This window comes from Mauremys reevesii, linkage group 6 (genome assembly GCF_016161935.1).
Source record: "Mauremys reevesii isolate NIE-2019 linkage group 6, ASM1616193v1, whole genome shotgun sequence".
NCBI classification, from domain to species: Eukaryota; Metazoa; Chordata; order Testudines; family Geoemydidae; genus Mauremys; species Mauremys reevesii.
In genome coordinates this window covers 23,418,424-23,444,295 of record NC_052628.1, presented here as the reverse complement: position 1 = coordinate 23,444,295, position 25,872 = coordinate 23,418,424, and the positions used below count along the sequence as shown (strand labels likewise).

General features: G+C 42.7%; 1 protein-coding gene across 3 annotated transcripts in view; it reads right to left on the bottom strand.

Moving 5' to 3' along the window:
- Nucleotides 1-22,197, bottom strand: part of TTC23L (tetratricopeptide repeat domain 23 like) — a 34,953-nt gene extending 12,756 nt beyond the window's left edge. For 2 of the 3 annotated variants that reach the window (XR_005599925.1, XM_039542974.1), the window contains exons 1-12: nucleotides 21,969-22,197; nucleotides 20,559-20,697; nucleotides 20,373-20,475; nucleotides 19,732-19,921; nucleotides 17,547-17,670; nucleotides 12,790-12,949; nucleotides 11,490-11,615; nucleotides 11,070-11,247; nucleotides 8,208-8,316; nucleotides 5,714-5,841; nucleotides 3,021-3,170; nucleotides 1,769-1,851 (exon numbers count right to left, since the gene is read on the bottom strand). Coding sequence is in view for 2 of the 3 variants with exons in the window: in XM_039542974.1 (XP_039398908.1) it covers nucleotides 1,769-1,851; nucleotides 3,021-3,170; nucleotides 5,714-5,841; nucleotides 8,208-8,316; nucleotides 11,070-11,247; nucleotides 11,490-11,615; nucleotides 12,790-12,949; nucleotides 17,547-17,670; nucleotides 19,732-19,921; nucleotides 20,373-20,437 (1,313 nt within the window). In the remaining variant the exon portion in view is untranslated. The remainder of the gene's footprint in view (nucleotides 1-1,768; nucleotides 1,852-3,020; nucleotides 3,171-5,713; nucleotides 5,842-8,207; nucleotides 8,317-11,069; nucleotides 11,248-11,489; nucleotides 11,616-12,789; nucleotides 12,950-17,546; nucleotides 17,671-19,731; nucleotides 19,922-20,372; nucleotides 20,476-20,558; nucleotides 20,698-21,968) is intronic. The other variant, XM_039542975.1, reaches the window with a different exon arrangement.
- Nucleotides 22,198-25,872: the final 3,675 nt, after the last annotated feature.

The following is a 25,872-nucleotide window of genomic DNA, read 5'->3' as shown; positions in this document are numbered from 1 at the left end:
CCCAGGAAACTACAGACCAGTTAGTTTAACTTCTGTGCCAGGGAAGATAATGGAGCAAATAATTAAGGAAATCATCTGCAAACACTTGGAAGGTGGGAAGGTGATAGGGAATAGCCAGCATGGATTTGTAAAGAACAAATCATGTCAAACCAATCGGATAGCTTTCTTTGATAGGATAATGAGTCTTGTGGATAAGGGAGAAGCGGTGGATGTGGTATACCTAGACTTTAGTAAGGCATTTGATACGGTCTCGCATGATATTCTTATCGATAAACTAGGCAAATACGATTTAGATGGGGCTACTATAAGGTGGGTGCATAACTGGCTGGATAACCGTACTCAGAGAGTAGTTATTAATGGTTCCCAATCCTGCTGGAAAGGTATAACAAGTGAGGTTCCGCAGGGGTCTGTTTTGGGACCGGCTCTGTTCAATATCTTCATCAACAACTTAGATATTGGCATAGAAAGTACGCTTATTAAGTTTGCAGATGATACCAAACTGGGAGGGATTGCAACTGCTTTGGAGGATAGGGTCATAATTCAATATGATCTGGACAAATTGGAGAAATGGTCTGAGGTAAACCGGATGAAGTTTAATAAAGACAAATGCAAAGTGCTCCACGTAGGAAGGAAAATCAGTTTCACACAAACAGAATGGGAAGAGACTGTCTAGGAAGGAGTACGGCAGAAAGGGAGCTAGGGGTTATAGTGGACCACAAGCTAAATGTGAGTCAACAGTGTGATGCTGTTGCAAAAAAAGCAAACGTGATTCTGGGATGCATTAACAGGTGTGTTGTGAGCAAGACACGAGAAGTCATTCTTCCGCTCTACTCTGCGCTGGTTAGGCCTCAACTGGAGTATTGTGTCCAGTTCTGGGCACTGCATTTCAAGAAAGATGTGGAGAAATTGGAGAGGGTCCAGAGAAAAGCAACAAGAATGATTAAAGGTCTTGAGAACATGACCTATGAAGAAAGGCTGAAATAATTGGGTTTGTTTAGTTTGGAAAAGAGAAGACTGAGAGGGGACATGATAGCAGTTTTCAGGTATCTAAAAGGGTGTCATCAGGAGGAGGGAGAAAACTTGTTCACCTTAGCCTCTAAGGATAGAACAAGAAGCAATGGGCTTAAACTGCAGCAAAGGAGGTTTAGGTTGGACATTAGGAAAAAGTTCCTAACTGTCAGGGTGGTTAAACACTGGAATAAATTGCCTAGGGAGGTTGTGAAATCTCCATCTCTGGAGATATTTAAGAGTAGGTTAGATAAATGTACATCAGGGATGGTCTAGACAGTATTTGGTCCTGCCATGAGGGCAGGGGACTGGACTTGATGACCTCTCGAGGTCCCTTCCAGTCCTAGAATCTATGATATCCAGGTGCTGATTCTGGCATCCACTCCAGACCATCTATGCTGCTGTGGCCATGTACAGTGACTCTACAAGAGTGCGGGGGAAATTCCCACAGCACAGAAGCGGTGAAGTGTCAACGTAAGTAGCCCTATAACATACAGTGTGTGGGAGAGGGAGCACTGAATGTTCTAGGGTAGCTGGACTACTGTACAATCCATTGGCAACCCTGGGCAGGATGTGCTTGCAGGCTGCTCTAACTTATGATGGGGGAGCTCTTTTGCTTAATTTTGTTCATTATATTAAACAAGACTCAGTACTGTATATAGACATTTGTTACTAGCAAGCTGCTACATGCCCTGCGGCAGGGACAGCATCTTGACAATATGCAATATTACATTATAAATAACAATGCTGATGAGATCACCTCTCTAATGCGGTCAGGAGCTCTTGCATCTCTTTCAGTTTCCTGTTGCGAGGCCCATAAACAGCTATTTGAATCTGCAAACACTGTTTAGCATAAAATGAATGAGAAGTGATACATTGTATAACCCAACTTCAAAATCAATCAAGTTGCATAAGCACTGATTATGCCTAGTTATCTACATATTAGCAAAGGAACTCCAGTGGTTCTGCCTTCAGTGATGTCAGAGGAGTATTTTTAAAAATTGGAATTAAAATCTAAGAAGCATAAATGGCTGGGTCTTGTAGAATTAAATATACAGGTATAATAAAAATAATAATATCAGCATGACATGACACTTTCCATCAAAGCACTCTGCTTAACTAATTAATCTGCATGACACCATTGTGATAGAGGTATTAACCAGAGTTTTACAGATGGAGAAACTGAGGCAGAGTGGCTAGCTAGGGTCTAGATTCTCCATGGTTGAGAGGGGAGGGACATCACAGTATGTTGATTATCACTACAAAGGTTTTTTTTTGTCCTGCTGATAATAGCTCATCTTAATTAATTAGCCTCTTAGAATGGGTAGGGCAACTCCCACCTTTTCATGTTCTCTTTATGTGTATATATCTCCTCACTATATGTTCCATTCTGTGCATCCGATGAAGTAGGCTGTAGCCCACGAAAGCTTGTGCTCAAATAAATGTGTTAGTCTCTAAGGTGCCACAAGTACTCCTGTTCTTTTTTTACTGTACATTTTAATTCATGGCGCTTCTTTCTATTCATTCCACGGGGGGTGAGAGGAGGGCTTTTAAGACAGGCGATAGCTACGGGTTGTCACTGCTGAGAGGCTGTTCCCCCTCCTCCCCACAACAGAATAGGTTTTGTAGTCTGCTTCCCCTCCCCAGCTGTGTGGTAGCAGTTGTCATGGTGGTTCATCAGCACTATTAAATCCCAACTGATAGCCAATTCAGTATCCAGGGGTTCTGCAGGGGAGTAAGTATGGTACATAGTTGCTGGCCAGCTGTATCTTCAGTTGCCTGCTGAGCCCAAATCCCTGTGTGGACTTGGCACAGATGGCAGGTTTATGTGGGCAAATCTCATTACTAACATGAATAAGATCTGCACATCAGACTCCTTGAGAATCTATAGAGAAATAAAGCCTGATATCTCTAGCAGGATTTATAGTTTGGAAAATTAGTGTGCATTTACATTTTCAAACACTGTGAGGCAGTAAATCCAAGAAAATCACTAGCAATGTAATTGTAATTACCTTATTGAACAGCTGGTAAGCCTCTCTCATCTTTCCCTCTGCCAGGCAGATACTGCCCATGATATGGTAAGTTTCAGCTGCTTTCTCACTAAAATCACCATAGGTGTCTATTATGGACTTCAATGAATCTTTCAGCAGCCTGTAGGCCTGCTACAGAGAAAAATGCAACATAGCTTAGCACATAAAAATATATTCATTTTTGGATCAGCATCTTTAAATGACTGACTGCTGCATGTTTAACTCATTTGGAGTTTAACACCAATGCTTCTCGGGATCTACAGCCATTCTCCAACTATATGGAACCCTTACGGAGTATAATTCTGATCTTTAAGACTAGCAGTGAAACTATCACAAAATGGAAACTCAGGAAGTGTGTGATAGGGTGACCACCTGACTATGAGACATCTGTTACTTGACACCTAATGTCCTGTGTCCCATGTCCAGTATTTTAACAATAAGCATGTGAAAGGTCATACACTATAATGTAATTGTGTACTATTTTGCATTAGGTATAATTCTGTACCACAAAACATTGGAGAATGCTGTACCTTAAAAATAATTTCTTAAGGCAAAATTTTCCAAAGGGCCTAGGCACTTTTGAAAATACTATCTTTAGTCTCCTACTTTTAATTGAGCTGCCCTTTAGGATGACTGCTTACTTTTCAAGAATGTAGAGAGAGTAATGTTACATAGAAAACCACTCTGTCCATCAAATATTGCTTATGGAGGAATCAGAACACATAGAAACAGGATCTTCATAAAAAATGGGAGAAATCTGGACCCACTGAAGTCAATAGTATGGATTCTGGGCTATACTGCCAGCACATTGATTTCAGTGGGGCCAGGATTTCACCCTTTGTATACCTAATGTTATACTGGAAAGTGTTAATGGCTGCCATCAAGCATGTCTTTGAGCTATAAGTAATCACAGATCTTCTTAAAGCTGATGGCTCCTTCATGGAATATGCTAGCTGAAGGAAGTGGTAGCCACCACCCAGGGCACCAGGCTGCATGCAAGGTGAAGCTGAAACTAAAGGCATGGCTACACTTGCAGATGTAGAGTGCTGGGAGTTAAACCAGCCCTCGGAGACGGCAGCAGGGAAAATGCTGCAGTATGTTTACACTGTCAGCTGCAAGAGCACTGGCGTGGCCACATTAGCAGCTTTTGCAATGCCACAAAGAGCAGTGCATTGTGGTAGCTATCCCAGTGTGCAAGTGGCTGCAATGTGCTTTTCAAATGAGGGGGAGGAGTGGAGTGTGACAGGGAGTGTGTTGTGTGTATGTGAGGGGAGACACTGTGTTTTGGGGGGCTGAGAGCGTGTCAGCATGCTGTCTTGTAAGTTCAGAAAGCAGCAGACCCTCCCCCAACACACACGCACGCCAGCAGCATTCCACACTAATGGTTTGCTTTGTCCCGGAGCAGATAAGCATGCCAGCTGTCAGAAACGGAGCTTTGAAAGGGGATATCCGCATGCCTGCAGCCGATTTCAAAACAATGAGAAGAGTGGCCACTTGACTTCAGGGGATTATGGGACATTTCCGGAGGCCAATCACAGTGCAGTAATGCAACACCTTGTCCACACTGATGCCTGGGCGTTTCAGCCAGGGCGCAGCAAGCTTTATGCTTCTCATGGAGGTGGATTACCAGGAGCGCTCCAGCTGCAGAGTCCAGGCACTCAATGTGGACACCTCAGGAGTTAGGGTGCCAGGGGCTGCTTTAATGCGCTCTCTAACTCACAAGCGTAGCCAAGCCCTGAGCCATGTGGGCAGAGGGGTTTTCCTGGAGGCTTACAAATGTATGCATTGGGGGCATTGACTGATTGCAGCTGGTGTGTCTGTGTGAAAGCAAGAGAAAGCCAGCACACAGCAAGGGAAGCAGGTGTGAGCATGGCCCTGAGAGAGATTGGAGACAGACCTTCTTGGGGCACAGAACTGGCTGAAAAGGCAGGCATGGAAATTGTGAACAAGGAAACTGCTGTTTTCTCCTACTGTGTTCAGGGAAATAAGACTTTCGTGCAATCCTGTTTATTTAGAAAGAAATACCTGACTCTTATAATCAATTTCTCCTCCTAATGGTAACAGTCTGGCAAGGCCCCAAAAATTGACTAAGTGCTCGGGCAACTCTTAATGCACTGTTAGGTGTATTATTAAAAAGATGACCTAGACTGTAGGAGGTCTGTACTTTCTTCTCTTGCATTTAATAGGAGTTTTCTCACTGAGTTGAATGGGAGCAGGAGTGTATCTCCTGAGGACTTTTACATTGCCAGGCAAGTGAGGTGATACATGGCTATGCCAAGCGGCATGGAGATTCCATGTCAGGCAGTGCTGCTATCTGTTTGCTCTTTAGTTCCCCCTCACTCACACTGACAGTATGACAGAGACCCATGGATTCTGGACTCTACTGCCAGTGCAAAGTTGCCCTACAGTCCATGAAGGATCCAGTGTAGTGGGATCCTCCAGTGGCACAGTGCTGGTGAAGTGGCTCCTATGCTACCCTTCCTTCCTGTAGTAGGTGTAGAAGGGCAGCCAGCCTACTCCTGCAAACTGCTCATCCCTGGCTGCTCTAACCTCCCCTTGGAGCTGATGGCACCAGAGAGCAATCAAAGGAGGTGTGTTTTTTCTGACACACACCTGCACATGCACATTCTATACAGCTACAAACACTAAGCTTGTAAGCTAGTATTTGGTGTTACCTGTTTTTTCCCTACATATACAAGCCATTTACTGAATTCCTCAATGGCAGTAAGTGTCAGGGAATCCTTCGCACCCAATGCTGCCTGATACGCAATCAGACTCTCTGTAAAATACATTTCAGCTGCCTCTAGAAATAAGCACAGTAATTATTAGTGACAGACTGGAACCCTTTTAGAACAGGACATCTCAGCACCAGCCCAGGTAACAATCCCATACAAATAGTGGATTTTATTAGTAATTTAACTATGTGGGTATAAAAAGCTGCTTCTAGCTTCCCTAAATGCAGAGGGTTAAATTTTGACCCTACTTACATCCTCATTGAAGTCTGAAGTTATTTTAATAAGAAAAGATTAAACAAAATAGTTTTAGGGCACATGAAAACCTGCTAGACTGAAGTCTAATTTATCTACAGAACAAGCAAAGCACAGCAGTGTGTGTATGGCCTTCACTACACTGCCAATGGGCCTCAACCTTTCCCTGGAGAGACCACCTGTAAGGGTAACTCAGTTTCCATGGCCATTTGCTCCTGGGCCTCTCTGCAGATACTGCTCTCATAGGTGTTGAGTGGAGTGGTAATGCTTGTGCTGGGGACACCTGTTCACTGGGGTCTGGACTCAGACCAGTAAACTCACTTTACGTAGTCTAAAGACCCATGAGTTTCCCACCTCTAGGATGGGTTTAATGATGTAAAGGTCTTTGAGCTCTACTGATGAAAAGTACTATATAAAAGCTAGGTCTTTTGATATTACCTAGCTACAGTAGCATATCAACTGCAAACCTAGATGAGAACTACAACTGTCTAAATGACCACTATCTCCTATAACAAACGCTTCTGTTTTTTTTTAAACTAGGAAAAAGTGGCAAAAAAAATTGGTTAATGCAGAGTTAAGGTTGCGCAGTGATAGCTCATGCCCTTCCAGAATGTTGAATTCAGCAAAACTCAAACTTCTGAAAACCAGGAAATACATTTAAGGTAGACACTAATGTAACCTTAACTCTGCCCTCTGAGTGATGTTTCACTACACCTATATAAACACAGACTCCCACTCTGCCTCTTCACTGTAATGGACAGGCGCTACCTGCTATCGCCCTACACTCAAACACTGAGCCTGCTCCCCTTTCAGAATACCACACCTGTAAAATTTAACAGCCCCTTCCTAGCCTTCTACAACCCCTTCACACTTGCACACAGGATACCAATCTATTATTAAATCCACAGATTGCTGTCATATCCCATCTCACTACTAACAATACCCATGACAAGATGATCCCGGTGCCCTGCTACTGACACAAAGTACACAATTCTGTATTGAAATGATGCAGACTGGAACTTCAAGGTACACAGGTACCTCTTTCCTTTGAGCTCTACTGATGAAAAGCACTATATAAAAGCAAGGTCTTATACTACTGTGGCTAGGTAATAATTAAATAACTGCAAATCTAGGGGAGAAAATAGGCAGGGATTCAGATGCAGATCTTATGATATCACAATCACAGCTCTCTGAAGCTGCTCCAACCTCCACCATTCAAATACAACTACATTTAGCACAAAGGGAATGCAGCTGGATTGCATGCAGATAATTCCCAGTGGCTATTGCCAGCACAGTTAGAGTAAAATCTGGACCTGAATAAGAATCTGAATGTGGGTGCAAAGCAAAATCTACACAGTTAAAGTAAATGCCAATGCAACCTTAGCTTGGTATTTCCTGGTTTGAGTTTTGCTAAACTTGACATTCTGGAAGGGCACCTGGCAACCTTAATTCTGCATTAACAAAGTTGTGGGGAGGGATAGCTCAGTGGTTTGAGTATTAGCCTGCTAAACCCAGGAATGTGAGTTCAGTCCTTAAGGTGGAGCACTTAGGGATCTGGGGCAAAAATCTGTCTGGGGATTGGTCCTGCTTTGAGCAAGGGGTTGGACTAGATGACCTCCTGAGGTCCCTTGCAACCCTGATCTTCTATGATTTAATAAAGCTCTACAGATGCACAGCAAGTGTCCAATACTGCACTCCTTACATTCAAAATTCCCACTGAAGTCAATGGAAATGAATTATAATCAGTAGAAACTCCCACTAACGACAGCAGAAAGGGGCATTCACACTGAAAAAAAATCCACCAATCCAGGGAATATTAAACACCTGAACTTCCAGGTGCTATTGCTAGAAAATAACACTTCATCTTCTGTTACATGCAGTGGTCCAGATTCTGCTTTGAGACACCTGTGCAACCGCCACTGGCTTCAGTGAGGCTTACATCAGTAAACTGCAGGCGGAACTTGTCACACTGCAGGTGGAGTGAAGTGCCAGTTCCAGGCAATGATCCCACAAACTTCAGGTGTTGAATATTCCATAGGTCAGCTCATTTTTACTAGCGTGTATATTCCTAAATAGGCTGCGTACATTTTTAGAATCTCCTGGCTCATCTTCAAGTTATAGCATTACATTAGGCACTAGAAGAAATCATAATTCTGGTACAGTAAACCTCTTCCTTACTTACCAATATGCTGCTGGTCTCCAGTTGCAGCATAAGCTTTGCCCAGCAACAAGCCCGTCTGAGCAGCTTCAACACTAAGTTTCTTGTGCAGAGCCATGCAAATGGAATGGCCCTAACAAAGATGGAGATTATTTATGCTAAATAAACACTGCATACAAGTACAGTAAATAGACTGTCTACAAAGGCGGGTATTTTCATAGACAACACCACCTTTGTTGAGTTAGCCACAGGTGCAGAAACAAGGCAACGCTCTGGAACAGGAAAATTCCACCAAACAAAGCAGTTTGAACTCCTGATATTTGAACCAGCACTCAGTATCTCTTCTCCTCAGATTGTGCCTCTCCCACAAGGAGCAAATATTTAAATAAATAAATCTTTATTATTATTATTATTATTAGAGAGCGGTGGAAGCTTCCAACCCATCAGAAGTTAGAGCTATTTGTAGCCTGGATTTTGCTTAGCTTCTACATTAAAATTCTGATTCAGGTCCAGATTTAGATTTTAAACATACACAAGTTGGTTGTGTTTGGAGCTGGGTGTCTGGTTGAGACCTGTTTCTAATTTTTATCCTTTGGCTCTGTAAGGTGGGGGTGGTTTATTTAAACAGTGTTAAGTAGTTTAGCATGGTTTCAAAGCAAGCAGCCACTGTTTTGCCTTTGCCTGGTGCGGCAGGCAGCTTAAGTCAAGTTCTTCAGTCTTCAGACCCCACAGAGAGCGGGGATCAAAATTCCGCAGGAAGTTGCCATGTGACAATGGTAAAGAATCACAAAAAGAGTCACTTTCTTCCAACATCATAGAAGGAGCTTTATTAGAATAGGAGAAACTGTATTATCTCTAGTTACTCTCTTTCTCAGGGCTTGTCTTCACTGGCACTTTACAGTGTGTGAAAAACAGGGGCAGCTCCAGACACCAGCGCAGCAAGCGCGTGCCTGGGGCAGCAAGCTGGGGGGGGGTGTCATCGTGAGGGCGGCAGTCAGGGAGACTTCGGCTGCGTTTCTGTGGGAGGTCCACTGGTCCCGTGGCTCGGCGGCAGGTACACTGAAGGCACGGGACTAGCAGTTCACCCGCAGAACCGCCACCGAATCCACGTGACCGGCGGACCTCCCGCAGAAACGCCGCCAAAGGCTCCCTGACTGCCGTGCTTGGGGTGGCAAAAAAAATAGAGCCACCCCTAGTGAAAAAACACCCCCCTGAACGCTGCAAGTTTCAGCGCTGTAACGTGCCATTATAAACAGTGCACCGGCGCTGGGAGCTACGCCCCTCCTGGAGGTGTTTTTTTTTTTTTTTAAGAGTGCTGGGAGAGCTCTCTCCCAAGGCTCTGCTGCAACTACACAAGCCACGTTAAAGTGCTGCCGTGGCAGCGCTTTAACGTTGCCAGCGAAGATGTGCCCTTCATTTCAGTGTTAACTTGGGTACCGTCCACACATAAAAAACCCTTAACACCAGTGTAGTAGTGCTTTTAACTAAAATTGGCTGGCCCATCAGGGAATAGAGGCTACACCTCATATTAGCACAACTTGTCAGCAGCTAACACAATCACTCTGTGCAAGTCCAGTGTTTGTTTATTGTTTTCCCCAGTGTGGCCACTCTCACTTAAGCAAGGCTAACTCAAGAGGAGTTAATTTGAAGGTAGATAATTTAGGTTAACTCTGCAGGGAAGACTCAGTCTCACTGCGGAACTGAAGCTTGGGCCTTTCCTCATGACTCCCTGGTACATATTTTATATACCCCTTCTCACGGGTACTGAGGCAGGGCAGCAGATGGCAGTGCAACATAGCTGATTGCTGCTGGCAGCCAGGGTAACCTTAGACTAGCTGAGCTACCTCTCTTGGGAAAAAGAGTAGTGGGAAAAAGTTGGATCTATCCAGAGTGGCTGAGAACAAGGGTCCGCCAGGTGGAAAAGGTCTTTGGTGGATGTGGGCTCATTTTAGCTCTAATTCAACTCTGGATGCAATTTTTAAATTGTACTATGAGGATTTCTCAGAGGAACCATGTTATCTTCTGTTCTGTTCAGGTTCTTATGCTGCTCCCATCACTGTGATGTCTGAGTGCTCAAACCCTGCTAACAATGCTTAGCACATATGATTAACAAGCAAAGTCTCTTATGATGAAGATAATTTAAAATACAGTTCTGCTCAGAAAGTGACTGGGCAAAAATTGCCCTCTCTTATTCAGACCAGGTGTCTGTGATTATTCAGAGTCACAGCTGCTGACTTTAATGACAAAATATTCCTGTCAGCCTTGCAGAGTCCACACAACAGTGGGAAACCAAGCTGGGTTCTAGTCATGGTGCATCATCCCCAGAATTGTTTACAAAGCAGCAATTACAGGGCAAATCAGTGACATCTGTACAAAGCACTGACTGCTCTAAGGTTGAACAAGTGTCTCTGTGGACACGATTTGGCATGCAGAATCTTTATTACAGGTGCTGCCCCAGGAGATCCCAGACTGGGTCCACAGAGCTGGCAGTTAGGGGAAAATCTATTTTTAATTATAAGCTGAGCACAGTTTGATAAGGAAATAATTGAGACACAAAGAGGATTCATGTATGGGATTTTTAGAGTCATTTTTTAGAGTTGAACTCTCTAAGGAAATTCCAAGAACCGTTTCTGTAACACATTTGAACATCACTAACTATATATGTTAGTAAAGCTCTTTTCCTAGTTGCCAATTGTTAGGGCAAAAGTGGCTATTACGGTTCCCTATACCGTGTTCACATCATTGGCTATGTTTCCTGTTAGGGTTCTTCAGCAGATCCTTGCTAAAGTTAATATCAAACAAATTAGTTAACTTTAATCATAGCAACTAAGAGCTGTGATTTTTACTTAGTCCTGCTGCTCTAAAAAGATTTATCAGACTTCCTACCTGTAATAAATATGCTATGGCTCTTTCATGGTTTTTCTTCAGTTGCTCACTTTGGGCAATTTTCTGATAAAGATTTATCAGTTCTGGAGCCATATCGCCTTCAGTTGAAATTACTGCATCAACAGCTTTTTCAAAATAACTTGTGGCAAAGTCCAACTTGTTTTGCTGCAAACATGTCCTGAAAGAAAGTGGAGAAAGTTAGATTCTTAAGTAAAAGGATTATTGTCCATATCAGTGGACACATGAGACAGGCTCAGAGGCCCTCATACTGTTTTCCTTGCACACACAAAGCTCCCAGTGAATTATTTTACCCTTGTACTAATCCATTTTCTGTTACAAAAGAAATAGTAAGATACCATTTACATAAAAGCCCAAGCACCTGCCCACACACATGGCATTCATTTTGGTTTTTGTGTTTACCTGCCCAATGCAATGACTAAATCTTTCTCAGATATTTTTAATCCCATGATCACTCTCCCATCCAGTTCTTGAAGTTCTTCCATGAGTCTCTCTGCCTTCTGCAGACTGAGATAGGATTCTTTGCCAGTGGAACAGTCAAGGAAAACCACCAAAAATACATGCCAGTAAACAAAGAAAATCATGTAGGCAGAAACTAACCTGAAAAGAACAAGTTGTGCAGGTGTTAGCTTCCAGAACTGTCTTTGCAATATAATCAATACAGTTTTGAAGCATATTGTTTTGGATTTGCCGCCTCTCACTTACAGGAGATACCTTTGAGGTGTGGATGGGAACTCCCAGTTACAGGATGTAGTAAATTATATTATTCATAAAAATCCATTGCTGTCTTCACTTACAAAGGTCTGCAAATGTACATGGCATTCTTCAAAACATAGGGGTTGGTCATATTCCATCCAGAAGCATTTACAATTAAAGAGAGAATGAACAAGACAAGATGACAGGGTTTAAAGAGAGCTTGAATATGGGAAGGTGGGGAAGTGGGAAATGGTATAAAATTCTTTGCATTGACTTTTCATCTGGACTTCATGTAGGATTTTTGGCTTGGTGGAGCCTTCCAGTGAAATTTCACCACTTTAGAAATCCTAATTTATATCACTTTCTGGAACAAAGCTCCAAAGAGAAATAAAAGTATCAGGGTCTGAGCACACCCTAACATGTAACAACAAAATAAGATTGATGGGTAAAAGTGTGTAGTGGATGTTCAGAAAACTGGGAGCCAGTTTTCATAGATTTTTTAAGGCCAGAAGGGACCATTAAACAATCTAGTATGATCTCCTGTATAGCACAGGACACAGAATTTAATCCAGTTACTCCTATATTGAGTCCAATAACTTGTGTTTGACTAAAACCTGTCTTTCTGAAAGGTATCTACTCTCAATACGAAGACTTCAAGTGATAGAAAATCCACCACCTCTTGTGGTAGTTTGTTCCAATGGTTAATCACCCTGACTGTTAAAAATGTGCCTTATTTCTAGTTTCGAGCTTGGCTCTGACATCGACCCCCTCTAAGGTCTTGGGAAAGTCATTTAACTTCTTTGGCCTTGATTTTCCCATCTGGAATAAGAACACTTGCCCACCTATCTCACAGATATGTTCTGCCACTTGATTAATTAGTTATTGTATGGAGCACCTGGAAGAGAAAAAACACTATATAATAAGTACTAATGATTATTACATATTTAATAAACATTCTGTATTAGGCATTTTAATAATAAAATAGTATTGTCAAATGCAAGGATATTTGTTCTGTGCCAGATGTGCTACGCCCAAGGTAAAGTAGATAGTCACAAGAGTTCCTAATATTTCTCTTTTGTCCTCTGGAGTTGCTGTAGGCGTATGAATCCCTGTCAACATGGTACGCTTGGCTGATTCCGCATGCTCTATGGCCTGTGCAGGAAGACCTAGGAGAAGACGATGAATGAGCTTACTAACAAAAACAGCAACAGCAACTTCAAACTGAAAATAAGACCTGAATTATGCGGTTCTCTGAAGAGATTCAATTTAGATACTAAGGATGAAATTCTAGCTCTATTAAAGCCAAAAGGAAGCTGTGCCATTGACTTTATGGGGGCCAGGATTTCATACCAGATGTATAAGAAAACAATTAGGAGAATTTCAGGGGGCAAATAATCCCTTAAAGCTATTTAACACAGATATAATAAATAGCCTTCAGAACAATTAGGCAGATAAAGATGTTACATGTAGGGAAAATAGGCAGATGAAGGGACCCAACAGAGTCACAGACTGTACAACATTCCCCAGATGAAACATCTTTTAGGAGATTAATCATCTGTTTTATCATTAGTCCTAATGCATCCCTCTTTTCAGATAACCTTTCCCCCGCATTACCCCGGCTCCTTTTGCCTCCCCCGATCCTCCATCCAGGACTTAATTTGTCCCCACACTTGCGGGGCTGAGTAAGTCTGCTGTGAAAAGTGATACTTGTATGTTTGTTAATATCACTTTTCATAGCAGACTTAGTAGCTAGCAATAAATAAATTACAGTGATTTGGATGTGAAAATTAACTTTAGGAAAAACAAATAAATAATGTATTATAGGAAAAATTGTGAGAACGGCCGCATTCTGAGGCCACCAAATAATATGTCCTGAGAACCCCTGCTTTAGACATTGATAAAGAGGATGTAAGCACATACATAAGGAGATCTGTCTGAGAGCAAGGAGATCTAATTCTGAAATTGTCCCAAGACATTTAGGAATCTGTGATTATGAAACTCAAGGAATTTACTCACTTTTGATTCAAGCAATATTTCTTGTATTTCTAAACAGCAATAGCACTCAGAGCATATTAATGCTGAGTGTCCTTTAGAGGTCTGTGCCGAGGGAATACATTGGTTCATTTTTAAATTCAAACTAAAGGTAGATGGCAGCATTTCTCCAGTTTGCAAATTTTTATAGGTCACTGCAATTATTCTGATCACTCTTAACATACATGTTAGAGTAGTTCCATTCCCCAGGCGGAAATATCTTTATGCAATACAGGAATGCATACAAAACCCAGAAAGCACTGGCTGAAATTTGCTGAGGTCTTCCAGAAGCTGGATTTTTAATCTGATATGCATTAAAAAAAAGGTTGAAAACTTGTTTTAAAAATCAAACTTTTTTTGTGAGTAACAGAGTAAGTAGAAAAATAAGTTGAGATACATAATCACTTAATCCATATAATTCCTAATTAGGAACTGTGTTTTAGGTTTGCAACTCAATGAGCATTATGGAGTATAGAACATTTGTTAACTTTGGAAGGCGAAATTATGAAATGAGGAATGTAACTCCACTTCCATTTTTTAAATCATTTTGTGTCCCTGCTTTTCTATTCCCCTTTATTTGTAATCATTGCTATTGTGCTCAAGGCCAGCTCATGGAGTAGACAAGATGACACAACATACAGACACCACATGATTTCAGTTCTTCTTCTGAAAGGTGAAGGAGCCCATCATTATGATAACTTCAGCTCTGTGGTAGGAAATAACTCTTAAACCTTGCTTTGAAACTCAGTCTCTGTCCTACTAATACAGTAGGTTTCAATCCTACTAATAGCGAAGCTTCCAGTTGATTCTGAGGAGCCATCTTCAAAGCCACTTGCACATCCCTACTCAGCGGCCACCATACAGTCTATACGCATGCCTTGATGCTGAATGTGCTAAACTACTCAGTCAGTGTGAATCCTCTGGTGATCCACATATTGCTGATCACCTCATTGAATTAATGGATGCTGCTGGAGGGGCACAATGGGAAGGGACACCTTGGAATCTAGATGCCCCACTCAAGCTGGAAGTGCTGGAATTTGATTTGTTGTCTCAGTGCAGCTCAGCAACCACCAGCCCAAAGTCACCGACCAGTCATTCCAAATCAAGCTGCTAGCCATCTGCTGACTGTGTCAAAGGCCCCAAATTAGACACATGAAAGACAACAAGTCCATGACAAATGGCATCAGTTCCATCAGAGAAACACTACTTGGCAACACGGAGTTGCTCATAGCCACTGAGTTTGATAATATTCTGAGTGATATTAGGAGCAGCCCTGCTGCTGACTATAACATATCGCCAGAGTTCTTAAAGCATCTTGGGACTCAAGCTCACCAGTGGCTGGTGCAGTTCTTCACATGAGAGGTCAGTGAAGAACAGCTTCTGAAGACATGGCAAATGTCAGAAGTCATTGCTCTCCTGAAACTGGGGAAAGAGCCTCATAACATTGCAAGCTACAGGTATTGACCAATATCTCTGTTGTCTGTGCCATTTAAGGTCCTGGAGAGTCTCATTCTTCAGCGCATCTTCCCAGAAGTGGAGTCAAAAATCAGCGTTAAGCAAGCAGGCTTTCGGAGAAGTCAGAGCACCTGCAATCCAGTGCTAGCTTTGAAAACTTTAACTGAAAACGGTTTTCAGAAAAACCTGAAGACGGGAACCATATTGCTGGACCTGACAGCAGCATATCACACAGTCTGGCACATGGGACTCTTAGTCAAATTATCACAAGCACTCCCAGCATGATAGTTAAAGTCATTGACCTTGTCCTCTGCAACAGATGTTTCTGAGTGCACATAGGAGTCAAAGTTATTGCATGGAAAGGCAAACCAACGGTCTACCCCCAATGCTCTGTGCTGGTACCAATGCTTTTCAACCTTTACATAAATGACCTTACATATACCCAGTCCTGCAATTTCATATACACAGATGACATTTGCTTAGGCATCCAAGCAAGGTCATAACAAGAACTTGAAGACAACCTACATGCTGACTTGATTAAGATGGTCGAATACTGTAGTCGGTGGCATTTACAACAAGTGTGACCAAGACAGTTTCCAGTGTGTTCCATCTTTACAAAACCAGAACAGACCAAGAACTGAATATCTCTCGCAATGGACATTGCTTGAAACACAGATTCCCACCCTGTCTATCTTGGAGTAACCCTAGATAGATCTCGCATGTATGTTAACCACCTGAGGAAAACTGCAGCCAAGGTGAAGAATTCTAAACAAATTGACCAGCACTTCCTGGGGAGCAAATGCTCAAACTCTCCAATCATCCGGTTTAGCCCTCTGTTACTCTGCAGCAGAATACTGTGCTCCGGTGTGGCTCTACTCATCTCACGTTGAATCTGGGACAATTTGACCCACACCAGTTCCGTGGCTCCCTATGTTAAGCAGCATCACTCCTCCACATATCCATCATGAGGATGCTACAGCCAGAATGACTGAAGATCCGGTCAAGCCTGAGCCTGCCACTATACAGAGAACTCTTTGACTACCCACGAGTGCACTTGTCATTGAGCCACCCATTTCTCTGTGACATTGATGTGAGGTAAAGAATGGTCTCTATCTGACACCAGAAACCAGTCTCTTATAATTGACCCAACCACGTGTGTACCTGGCTTTGATTTGCTAAACTGCTCAGGAGCCCTTCTGAACCGATTTTGAATGGGCCAGGGTCCATATGCAGGCAGCCTTCACTCCTTGGACCAATGAGAGGATACCACAGGAGGCTGTGGTCAAAGACAGCCAATGTCACAAATCACTGATGACTGCCGTCTGACCAGATTTGATGGCGGACTGAGGGCTCTGCACTTCGCTGAGGAAGCTGCTGCAAATTGGCTTGGCAAGCGCCACATCCATAAGGAAGTCCTGATTTATGTGATGAGTATGCTATATCCAACTATAAGACATAGATATGAATGGACAGCTCTCTTACTAACCATCAGTCCTCAGCCAAATTCTGCTCTCACATGTACACTTGTGAAACCACTGACTCAGTTTTAGCTCCAATAAACTTACACCAGGGATGAATTTAGCTCATTGATCTCTAGTGTTGGGGAAAAAATGAACTATTATGCACTCTGAGGTGAAAATGTGCATTGACCCTTCTAGTGATACTAGAGTTCTGCTTCTGAGACCAGCATTGCCCCTCTGTCTAGTAGTAGAAGATGTTGGGGGCCTTGCGGTCAGCTTTGCAGTGAAGGAGAAATCAATGATGCAGATTCTAGGTATCTCCTAGGTGTAACTTGCTTTATTACATATATACACCAGTCCTGGAAAAAAGAAAGATACAAACAGCACCCCGGCAATCTCTTCTTTCAGAAGACTCAGACAGGCATTCCCAGGAAGTTACTTTGTCTTCAGAATTTTTTCCAAATATAGAAAATAAGGCAGAGTGCAAACTCTGTTATCTGCCAGAGATTCTCTCCAAGGCCAACTTCATAACAAAACGAACACCATCACAACATTTCTTCATAAAGTAAAAACTTGCTTGCACGGTAAAAAGAACTTGTAAGATTTTGTGTAATGCCACCATCAGGTGACTCCTACCATACCATGTGCTTTCATTATTAATGGAGCAGTCCTGCACAAACATATGCATGTAAGTAACTTTACTCATCCAGAAGTCCCATTATGGGACATTCATAAATATTTGCAGGATCAAAGTAGTGAAGCGAATTTCACTATCTTCCACATTTTTGATCGGGGACGATTGAAATTAGATTTTTACCTTGAAGTATTAAATAGCTGTGAGCCAGGTTGGCGAATGCTTGTGCCAGTTGCCAGTGACCATCTCCATAGATAATTCTAGTCAGAGCCACACATCGAATAAGTTCCCTGTTGGCTTTATACACCTGAAGAACAAAACAGAGTAGAAATTATTTTTCTGTAAGCATCCTGCCCCCCAAGTTTTCTCCAAGCGAGGTGGGGAAGTTTCTACATATCGGTTAGAATAAAACCATGTGTTCTCTGTGAATTTGTTACTAGACTGTCACAGCTCTGAGTCAGTCTGTTTTATGATTGTAGGGTCAGATTTTCCCCCAGAGCAGTAACAGGTGAGGGAGAGTTTCCCTAGCATATGGTTGACATAAATAGCCCTGTGTTGCCCATATTAGGAGGAAAGGAAGGCAGGAGGGAGAGTGATTGTAACACTCAGAGCCACTGGGATTCTAGGCCTGGCTGCTCTAACTTAGAGTGTTCCCAAGGGCTGTAGTACTTTACACAAGAGCCATTTCAGCCCCTGCAGAAGCCCAGAATCTGGGCAGTGCAAAGGTGGCATCAAGCCACCTATGTCTGCTTCCTCCACCTGGGCCGCACAGCTTCTGTCAGGAGATGCAGCACGGACCCTAGCTTGGAACCTTTAACAGGGCTGTTTCTGAGACTCCTCAGGGACAAATATGAATATTTGTAGCCACCGAAGCTTTGCTGTTGTCTGTCTGCACAGAGACTCGAGGTGCAGGAGGAAGCAGATGGGAGACTCCCTGGGAAAGGATCACAGTGATAGGGAGCAAGTAGAGGAATTCCTTTTATTGGAAACAGGGTAGTGGGGTGGTGGTGGTCTCGGCATAAGGAATGAGCATATGGAGGAGCTGCAACGAGAGGGAGCCGATGAGATCTTTTCACAGGCAGGCATGGTGGGAAGGAGCCTCAGCAGCAGGCTAAAAAGATGTTTAAAGATTGCAAATACAATGTGACTATTAATATCTCAGGGTTGTTGAGAGTTATCAGAAACATCATGATGATGACTAACATCCCGCCACTGCTATTATTAGGCTCAACATCTATATTTGGGTTCCCAAAAATGCTTGCTAATTTTTTGAATCTTCCCTGGTAGGAACTGAATGACTTGGTTGCTGCCTACAACAGAAAGCCCCTACTTGGGAAAAAGATGATTGAAACATCAGCTTTACTACAATTAAAATAAAGTAATGCAACAGCTGAACAGCAAACCTGCTACCCCTTTGTATGGGTCATTTACAAATTATGCGGTGGGACCTTGTGATCCGTTAAACATGGCCTTGAGATACTTTACTTCCTACAGAAGAAATAACTTCACTGGGGGCTGGATGACACAGTATTTGTAACAGGGAGAGAACCTCTGATCTCATGGTTATTGGCTTGAGTCAGCTTAACTGGCAGTCACCCAAAGTCATTACCATTCCATGACTTATAGGTTGCTTATGTGAAACCAATGAGTCATTCAATCCACTTCCTACCAGACAGAGTGCCTATTGCGGAAGCATGGTCACAGTTTGCCACTAGTGCTACTAGTTTGTGCAGTCTTGACCAAAAGCCAAAGACTAACCTTAACTAGTGTTATCCCTCCCTCCTAGTCAGGGCTGTAACACACAAGGAAGCTGGAACTACTGCTTCCAATCACCTGTTACGGTATTTATTATTTGTACTACAGTAGCACCTAGACACCTAATGCTGATTGATTTCAGACCTAAGTACAGTACCTTTGAAGATCTAGACTTAGAGACTGCAACTGATGCCAAGGCTGCATTGTGCTACGTACTAAACAAACACGAGATAATTGCTACCCAAAGAGTTTACAGTCTAAATAGACAAGATGGGCAAAGGCAGTCTTCTTATTCCCACTTCACTGACAGGGAACGAAGATTAAGTGACTTTCCCAAGGCCACAAAGAGTTTGTGGCAGAGCTTGGAATTGACTCCAGATCTCCTGAGTCCCAGTCCTGTGCATTAACCACATGAGACCAGCTATCCTTTTACACCAGTAAATCATTATAGAATTTCAGTTCTCAGTACTATCAATCTGACAACATAAAACCTCACTGCTTCCAATCTCACACTGTTGGTGATAAGCCTGAGGCGTTTCAAACAGAAGTGAATAAACAGAGGATTTTTAAAAAGTAACTTATAAGCAAAAGGGCCAGGGCCAATTTCTGTTACCTCTTTTTCTTTAATGAACTTTTCTGCCATCTTCTGTGCTTGTTCTAATTTCTCATTTGGTGCTGGCGCACAGTCCATAGGCAGTGCCTTTTTCCTCATTTTCTTTTCTTCTCCTTCACTATCTCTTGCTGTGCTCTCATTGTTTGACTCATCCAGATGTTCAGAGGCAGTGGTGCTGATTTCCTGGGATCTGATCATAATACATTATAAGGTTGTATTACTGATGATGTTTATTTCAGAGAGTCATCTGTTAGCGGCTACACTGCATTTAAACACAAAACTGGGAATAATGCTTAAAAATATAACCATAGCAGCAGTGTTACTTTTAACAATTAGGCTACAGCCTATAACCTGGTTATACATTTTTTTTTAAAAAACAGACTTTTTTGTCTGATGGGAGATTATTTTTTATTTACAAAGCCCTTCTTTGCCCTCTTGGAAGAGTGCTGTATAATACATTTACAGGAAAAAACATTACAGAATGATCAATGTGATAAAGGGTCCATCTTAACTTATAACCCAATAAAACAAAGAGAATGGTTACTACAGTGGGGAAGGGGGGAAAGGTGAAGAGTTATAGTTAATGGGGCAGACAGTAAAACTAAAGCTCACCCTTTAAAAAGAAAAGTTTAATAACTTACAAGTGAGAGTCCACAGCACCATGGCTTGAATCTGTAGGGATATATATTGGGCTATCTTGCATCATCTTCTTATCAAGAAATACTATGGAGGGCCAAACTGAAACTGTTCAGAAGTAACATGAATGATAAATGTATTTTTTTCACAAAATAAACTGGAACAGAACAGCTAATAACCAGTTAACCTACCTCTCTCAGAGTTATCAATGTGCTCATCAAAACTGTCTCACTGGTACCTCATACTTCCTTTAGTGGTTATATCCATCTGTTCTCTCATCTCTTCATTATATGTTTGCACAGTGCTTAGCACAATGGTGCCCTGGTTCTACTGCAATGCAAATAATGCATAAATAATATTTTTATTTCTACTGCAGTAATACCTCATCACTCGTTGTGCTAGGTTCTGGACAAATAGAACAAGACGACAAGCCCCCTGCCACAAAGATCTTCCAATCTAAGTATAAGATGAGCTATGTCTATTTAATAATAATACTGTCTCATCTTAGTTCAGGGGAGAGATTATATGCATTAGAATGAGAATCCATCAGGAAGTAAAATTAAGAAAAAACCCCAAACGCTAGAACTTCCAAAGTGTACACAGCTTTGTCTTTCCATTTTTTGCAGTCGACACTCCCCTATCACATGTACTTCCAGCGGATAAGTGTCACACTCTATCTAGAAGCGTTTAATTTGCTGACAAGTGATATTTAACTAAATCAAAATTGAATTGAATAGCTCATTTCTGAGTTGATATTCTGAGCTATCCAGGGCTGAGTACACAGTTGACCCTCAACAGTCATACAGACCACTGGAATTTCTTATTATCCTTGTCATCTGGGCGTTGTATCTGACCTGAAGTCTACAGCGGTTAGGTTAGACCTCAAAACATTTGTAAAGAGCTGCCTGGATCAGCACTTCACAATTTCCTGGGGTGCATTTGGGCCCACAAAGGCCTATCCTCCAGATAGGGGTGAAGAAGAACAAGTGAAAAGTTGGTGTTTTAGTTGCCAGCTTCACCTCCAACTCCAGAAGAGGAATTCAGGGTTGGGTAGCACATTTCCTAGCCCCCTGGTCACAGGCTAATTGTGGTCCAGTGACAAGTCTACTAGTCCTCTGCTGATGCCAGCCTCAGAGAGAGCACAGTGGCTTGCAAGTTGCCAAGCCAGCACAGTGATGCAGGGTATGGCATGGGCCCCCCAAAATGAAATAACTGCCAGTGTAGCACAGTGATGTATTTGTGGGGATTGAGGGAGGAGCCAAGGGAATTCAAACAAACAAACAGGGACTTAAATTGAGCCATTTGGCACTTACATCTCTGCCGCGGCACTGAATTACAGGCCCTCACTGCTCCCAGGCTCTCAGGGTCCAATCACTTCCCAACCCCCCCCAGTGTATTCCCCCCCCCCACTCCGCTCCGCATTTTACATTCTGATACGCCAGTCACCTCAGCCCAGAGAGTGGGGGCCTAAGGGGGACTTCCCGCTCTGTCTCCCGCCCCCCAGCCAGGGGTTTAATAAATAGTCGCTGCTCTAACGATGTAAGCAGAGACAGCCCCTGGAGCACAGCACAGCAGCAGGAGGTAGAAATCCAGGGCGGTACCTGCTCACTGCACTGGGGAAGACGGCCAAGAAGAGCTATCCCACAACGGAGCAGGGCCTGGGAGCCGCTCACAGCTGACAGGCCGGTTTTGCCTGCTGCTTCCTCCATGAAAGGCTCCGTCAGTCCTAGGCAGGTTCCTTTCGTTACACTTCTAATAAGTAAATTAGCAGGCTCCTTCCCCCCACTCCTTTACCCTGGGGAGGCCACAATAGAGGCTTTTCTGACAGGCCCCACCCCCACGCGGTCGCCTTGGTGACAGAATGCAGGCCCCAGGCTGTAGCCTTGGTGACAGTTCCCATTCCCAGCTCAGAGCAAGTTTTACCAGAATTAAGGGCCTGGCGCCAGTCCTGGCTCACCAGCCCTCTGTGCAAAAACACACTGCGTGGGTCACGCATATGGTCATGGACGGTCTGTCCGTTGTGTGTTTGCCTGATTAAAGATTGTCGTGTGGCCTGTTTTGGGGCTGTGCGCCGAGCCAAGGGGCCTGCTGGGCTAGGCTGAGAGTTTACTAAGGGGGCTCTAAGCTGCCATCCTTTGATTCCCTAACCCACTTTAGCAGTCTTTGACAGGGTGCGGGCTAACTCAGGGAGAACAAGGGTTTAAAAAGTCAGCTCCTAAAGGACCAGAGGAGCTAGCAAACAGGGCAGGCGTGCGAGGGAACGTGAAAGGCAGATAGACTTAACACACAGACTGTAAACTTCACCCCTCGACCTGTGCAAAAAACCTTGCAAGCGTAAGAAGAGAATGCAGGCAGCAGCAGAGTGGGGGCTATCCAGTTTACTGCACTGAATGCAGCATGTACAATTACCTGCCTTGTGGGCAAATGGTGTATGTGTGCATCTGGTGCAAGCAGCTCATGGCTCTCAAAGAGATAGTATGGGCTCTTGAGACGGATAAGGGAGACAGAGGCCAATAGACTTTCATGGACGCAGTAGAGAAGTCCCACCCCCAGTCTGACAGCCTCTGTGCTGTTGAGGAGGATGAGAACATCAAGCTGGTGAGGAAACAGTCTCATAGTTGGGACCTTCCTTCCAAATGATGTCATGAAATCCTCTCAAACAGGATATTCCTTCTGGGGAAGGAACCTCAGTTATTAGGAAGAGCCAAGGAATAGTAATGGGGAATTCAATTACTGAAAATAATTGCAATGATGGAGGAACAGCATGTTAAATTGCCTGCAGGGAGCAAAGGTTGCAGACGTCATGAGACATCAAGACAGTGGTTGTGGTACACGCAGGTACCAATGACACAGCAAATGGTAAGATAAATGTCCTGGAGGCCAAATGTAGGCTCCTAGGTAAGAGATTAAAGTCCAGGAACTTCAGGGTAGCATTTTCTGAAATGCTTCCAGTTCAATATCCAGGGCCAGAAAGACAGGAAAAAGTGCAGGATCTCAATATGTGGATGAGACAATGGGTAGGGAGGAGGGCTTTAGGTTTATTAAGAACTGGGGAACCTTTTGAGAAAGGAGGAGCCTATACAGGAAGGAGGGGCTCCACCTAAACAAAAATGGACCCAGACTGCTGGCATGAAAAATTAAAAAGGTTGTAGAGGATATTTTAAACTAAGGGCTGGGGAGTAAAGGTGACAGGTGGAAAGGAGCACACAGTTCAGGAGGGGACATCCCTTAGGGATGAATTTATTAAAGGGGAAACTCTATATCCAAGTAAACAGAACTGGAAAGAGGTTGGTAAAGTAAAGGTAGGAGCTAGTGAGGGACAGTCAAATTAAGAGAGTCTCATTTAAATATAATACATGGAGGCAAGCAACTGAATATTGACAAAATGTAGAAATGCTTATATGCAAATGCTAGAAGTCTAAATATTAAGATTGCTGAACTAGAGTGCCTGGCATTACATGAGGATATTGATATAATAGGCATTGTGGAAACTTGGTGGAATAAGGGGGGAGAAAAAAGCAGTGGAATACAGTAATACCAAGATACAAAATGTATAGGAATGACAGAGTAGGTCGTGCTGGTGGTGGAGTGGCACTATATGTGAAAAAAAAGTATAGAATCAAATACTGTAAAAATGTTAAATGAATCAAACTGTACCATAAACTCTCTATGGATAAAAATTCCATGCTTGAACAACAAGAGTATAGCAGTAGGAATATACAACTGACCACCAGACTAAGATGGTGATGGTGATCATGAGATGCTCAAGGAGGTGAGAGGATACAAAAGGCAGAAAATGCAGTAATAATGGGGGATTTCAAAAATCTTCATATTGACTGGGTATACGTCATCTCAGGAAGGAATGTCACCATAGCTAAACAGCACAGTAAAAGAAGCAGATTGAACAGCAACTACAAAGTTACAATCAATCAAGTGGAGCCACTGGATGATCGAGGTGCTAAAGAAGCACTTAAGGAAGACAAGGCTGTTGCAAACAAGCTAAAAGAATTCTTTGCAGTAGTCTTCACTGCAGAGGATGTGAAGGAGATTCCCACATCTAAGCCACTCTTTTTAGGCGACAGATCTGAGGAACTGTCCCAGATTGAGGTGTCAGTAGAAGAAGTTTTGGAACAAATTGATAAATTAAACAGTAATAAGGGATCAGGAACAGGTGGTATTCACCCAAGAGTTCTGAAGGAACTCAAATATGAAATTGCAGAACTACTAACTGTGGGATGTAACCTATCACTTAAATCAGCCTCCATACCAGATGACTAGAGGGTAGCTAATATAACAGCTATTTTTAAAAAAGGGTTCCAGAGGCAATCCTGGCAATTACAGGCCAGTAAGTCTAACTTCAATACCAGGCAAATTGGTTGACACTATAGTAAAGAAGAACATTATCAGACACAAAGGCAAACACAAAATGTTGGGAGAAAAGAGTAAACACAGCTTTAGTAAAAGGAAATCATGCATCACCAATCTACTAGAATTCTTTGAGGGAGTCAACAAGCATGTGGGCAAGGGTGATCCAGTTGACATAGTGTGCTTGGACTTTCAGAAAGGCTTTTACAAGGTCCCTCATTAAGGTTGTTAAGTAAACTAAGTACTCAGTAGATAAGAGGGAATGTCCTGTCATGGATCAGTAACTGGTTGAAAGATAGGAAACAGTGTAGGAATAAATAATCAGTTTTCACAGTGAAGAAAGGATCTGTATTGGGACAGGTGATGTTGAACATTTTCATAAATGCTCTGGAAAAGGGGGTGAACACTGAAGTGGCAAAATTTGCAGATGATACAAAATTACTCATGACAGTTAAGTCCAAAGCTGATTGTGAAGAGTTACAAAGGGATCTCACTAAACTGGATGATTTGGTGACAAAATGGCAGATGAAATTCAATGGTGAGAAGTACAAAGTAATGCACATTGGAAAACATAATCCCAACTATATATATAAAATGATGGGGTCTAAATTAGCCTTTACCACTCAAGAAAGATGTCTGAATCATTGCGGATAGCTCTCTGAAAACACTGGCTCAACGTGCAGCAGCAGTCAAAAAAAGCTAAACAAAGTTAACCATTTGGAAAGAAGTAGATAAGAAGACAGTAAATATGTCACTATATTAATCCATGGTACATCTACACCTTGAATATTGCAAACAGTTCTGGTCACCCTCCCTCAAAAAAGATATTAGAATTTGAAGAGGTGCAGAGAGGGGCAGCAAAACAGCTTCCATACGAGGAGAGATTAAAAAAAGAACGGGACTGTTCATCTTAGAAAAGAGATGACTAAGTGGAAGATATAATAGAGGTCTATAATATCATGAATGGTGTGGAGAAAGTGAACAGGGAAGTTTTATTTATCCCTTAAGATAACATAGGAACTTGGGGTCATATGATTAAATTAATAGGCAGTAGGTTTAAAACAAACATAAGGAAGTAATTCTTCCCTCAGCACACAGTCAACCTGTGGAATTTGTTGCCAGGGGATGTTGTGAAGGCCA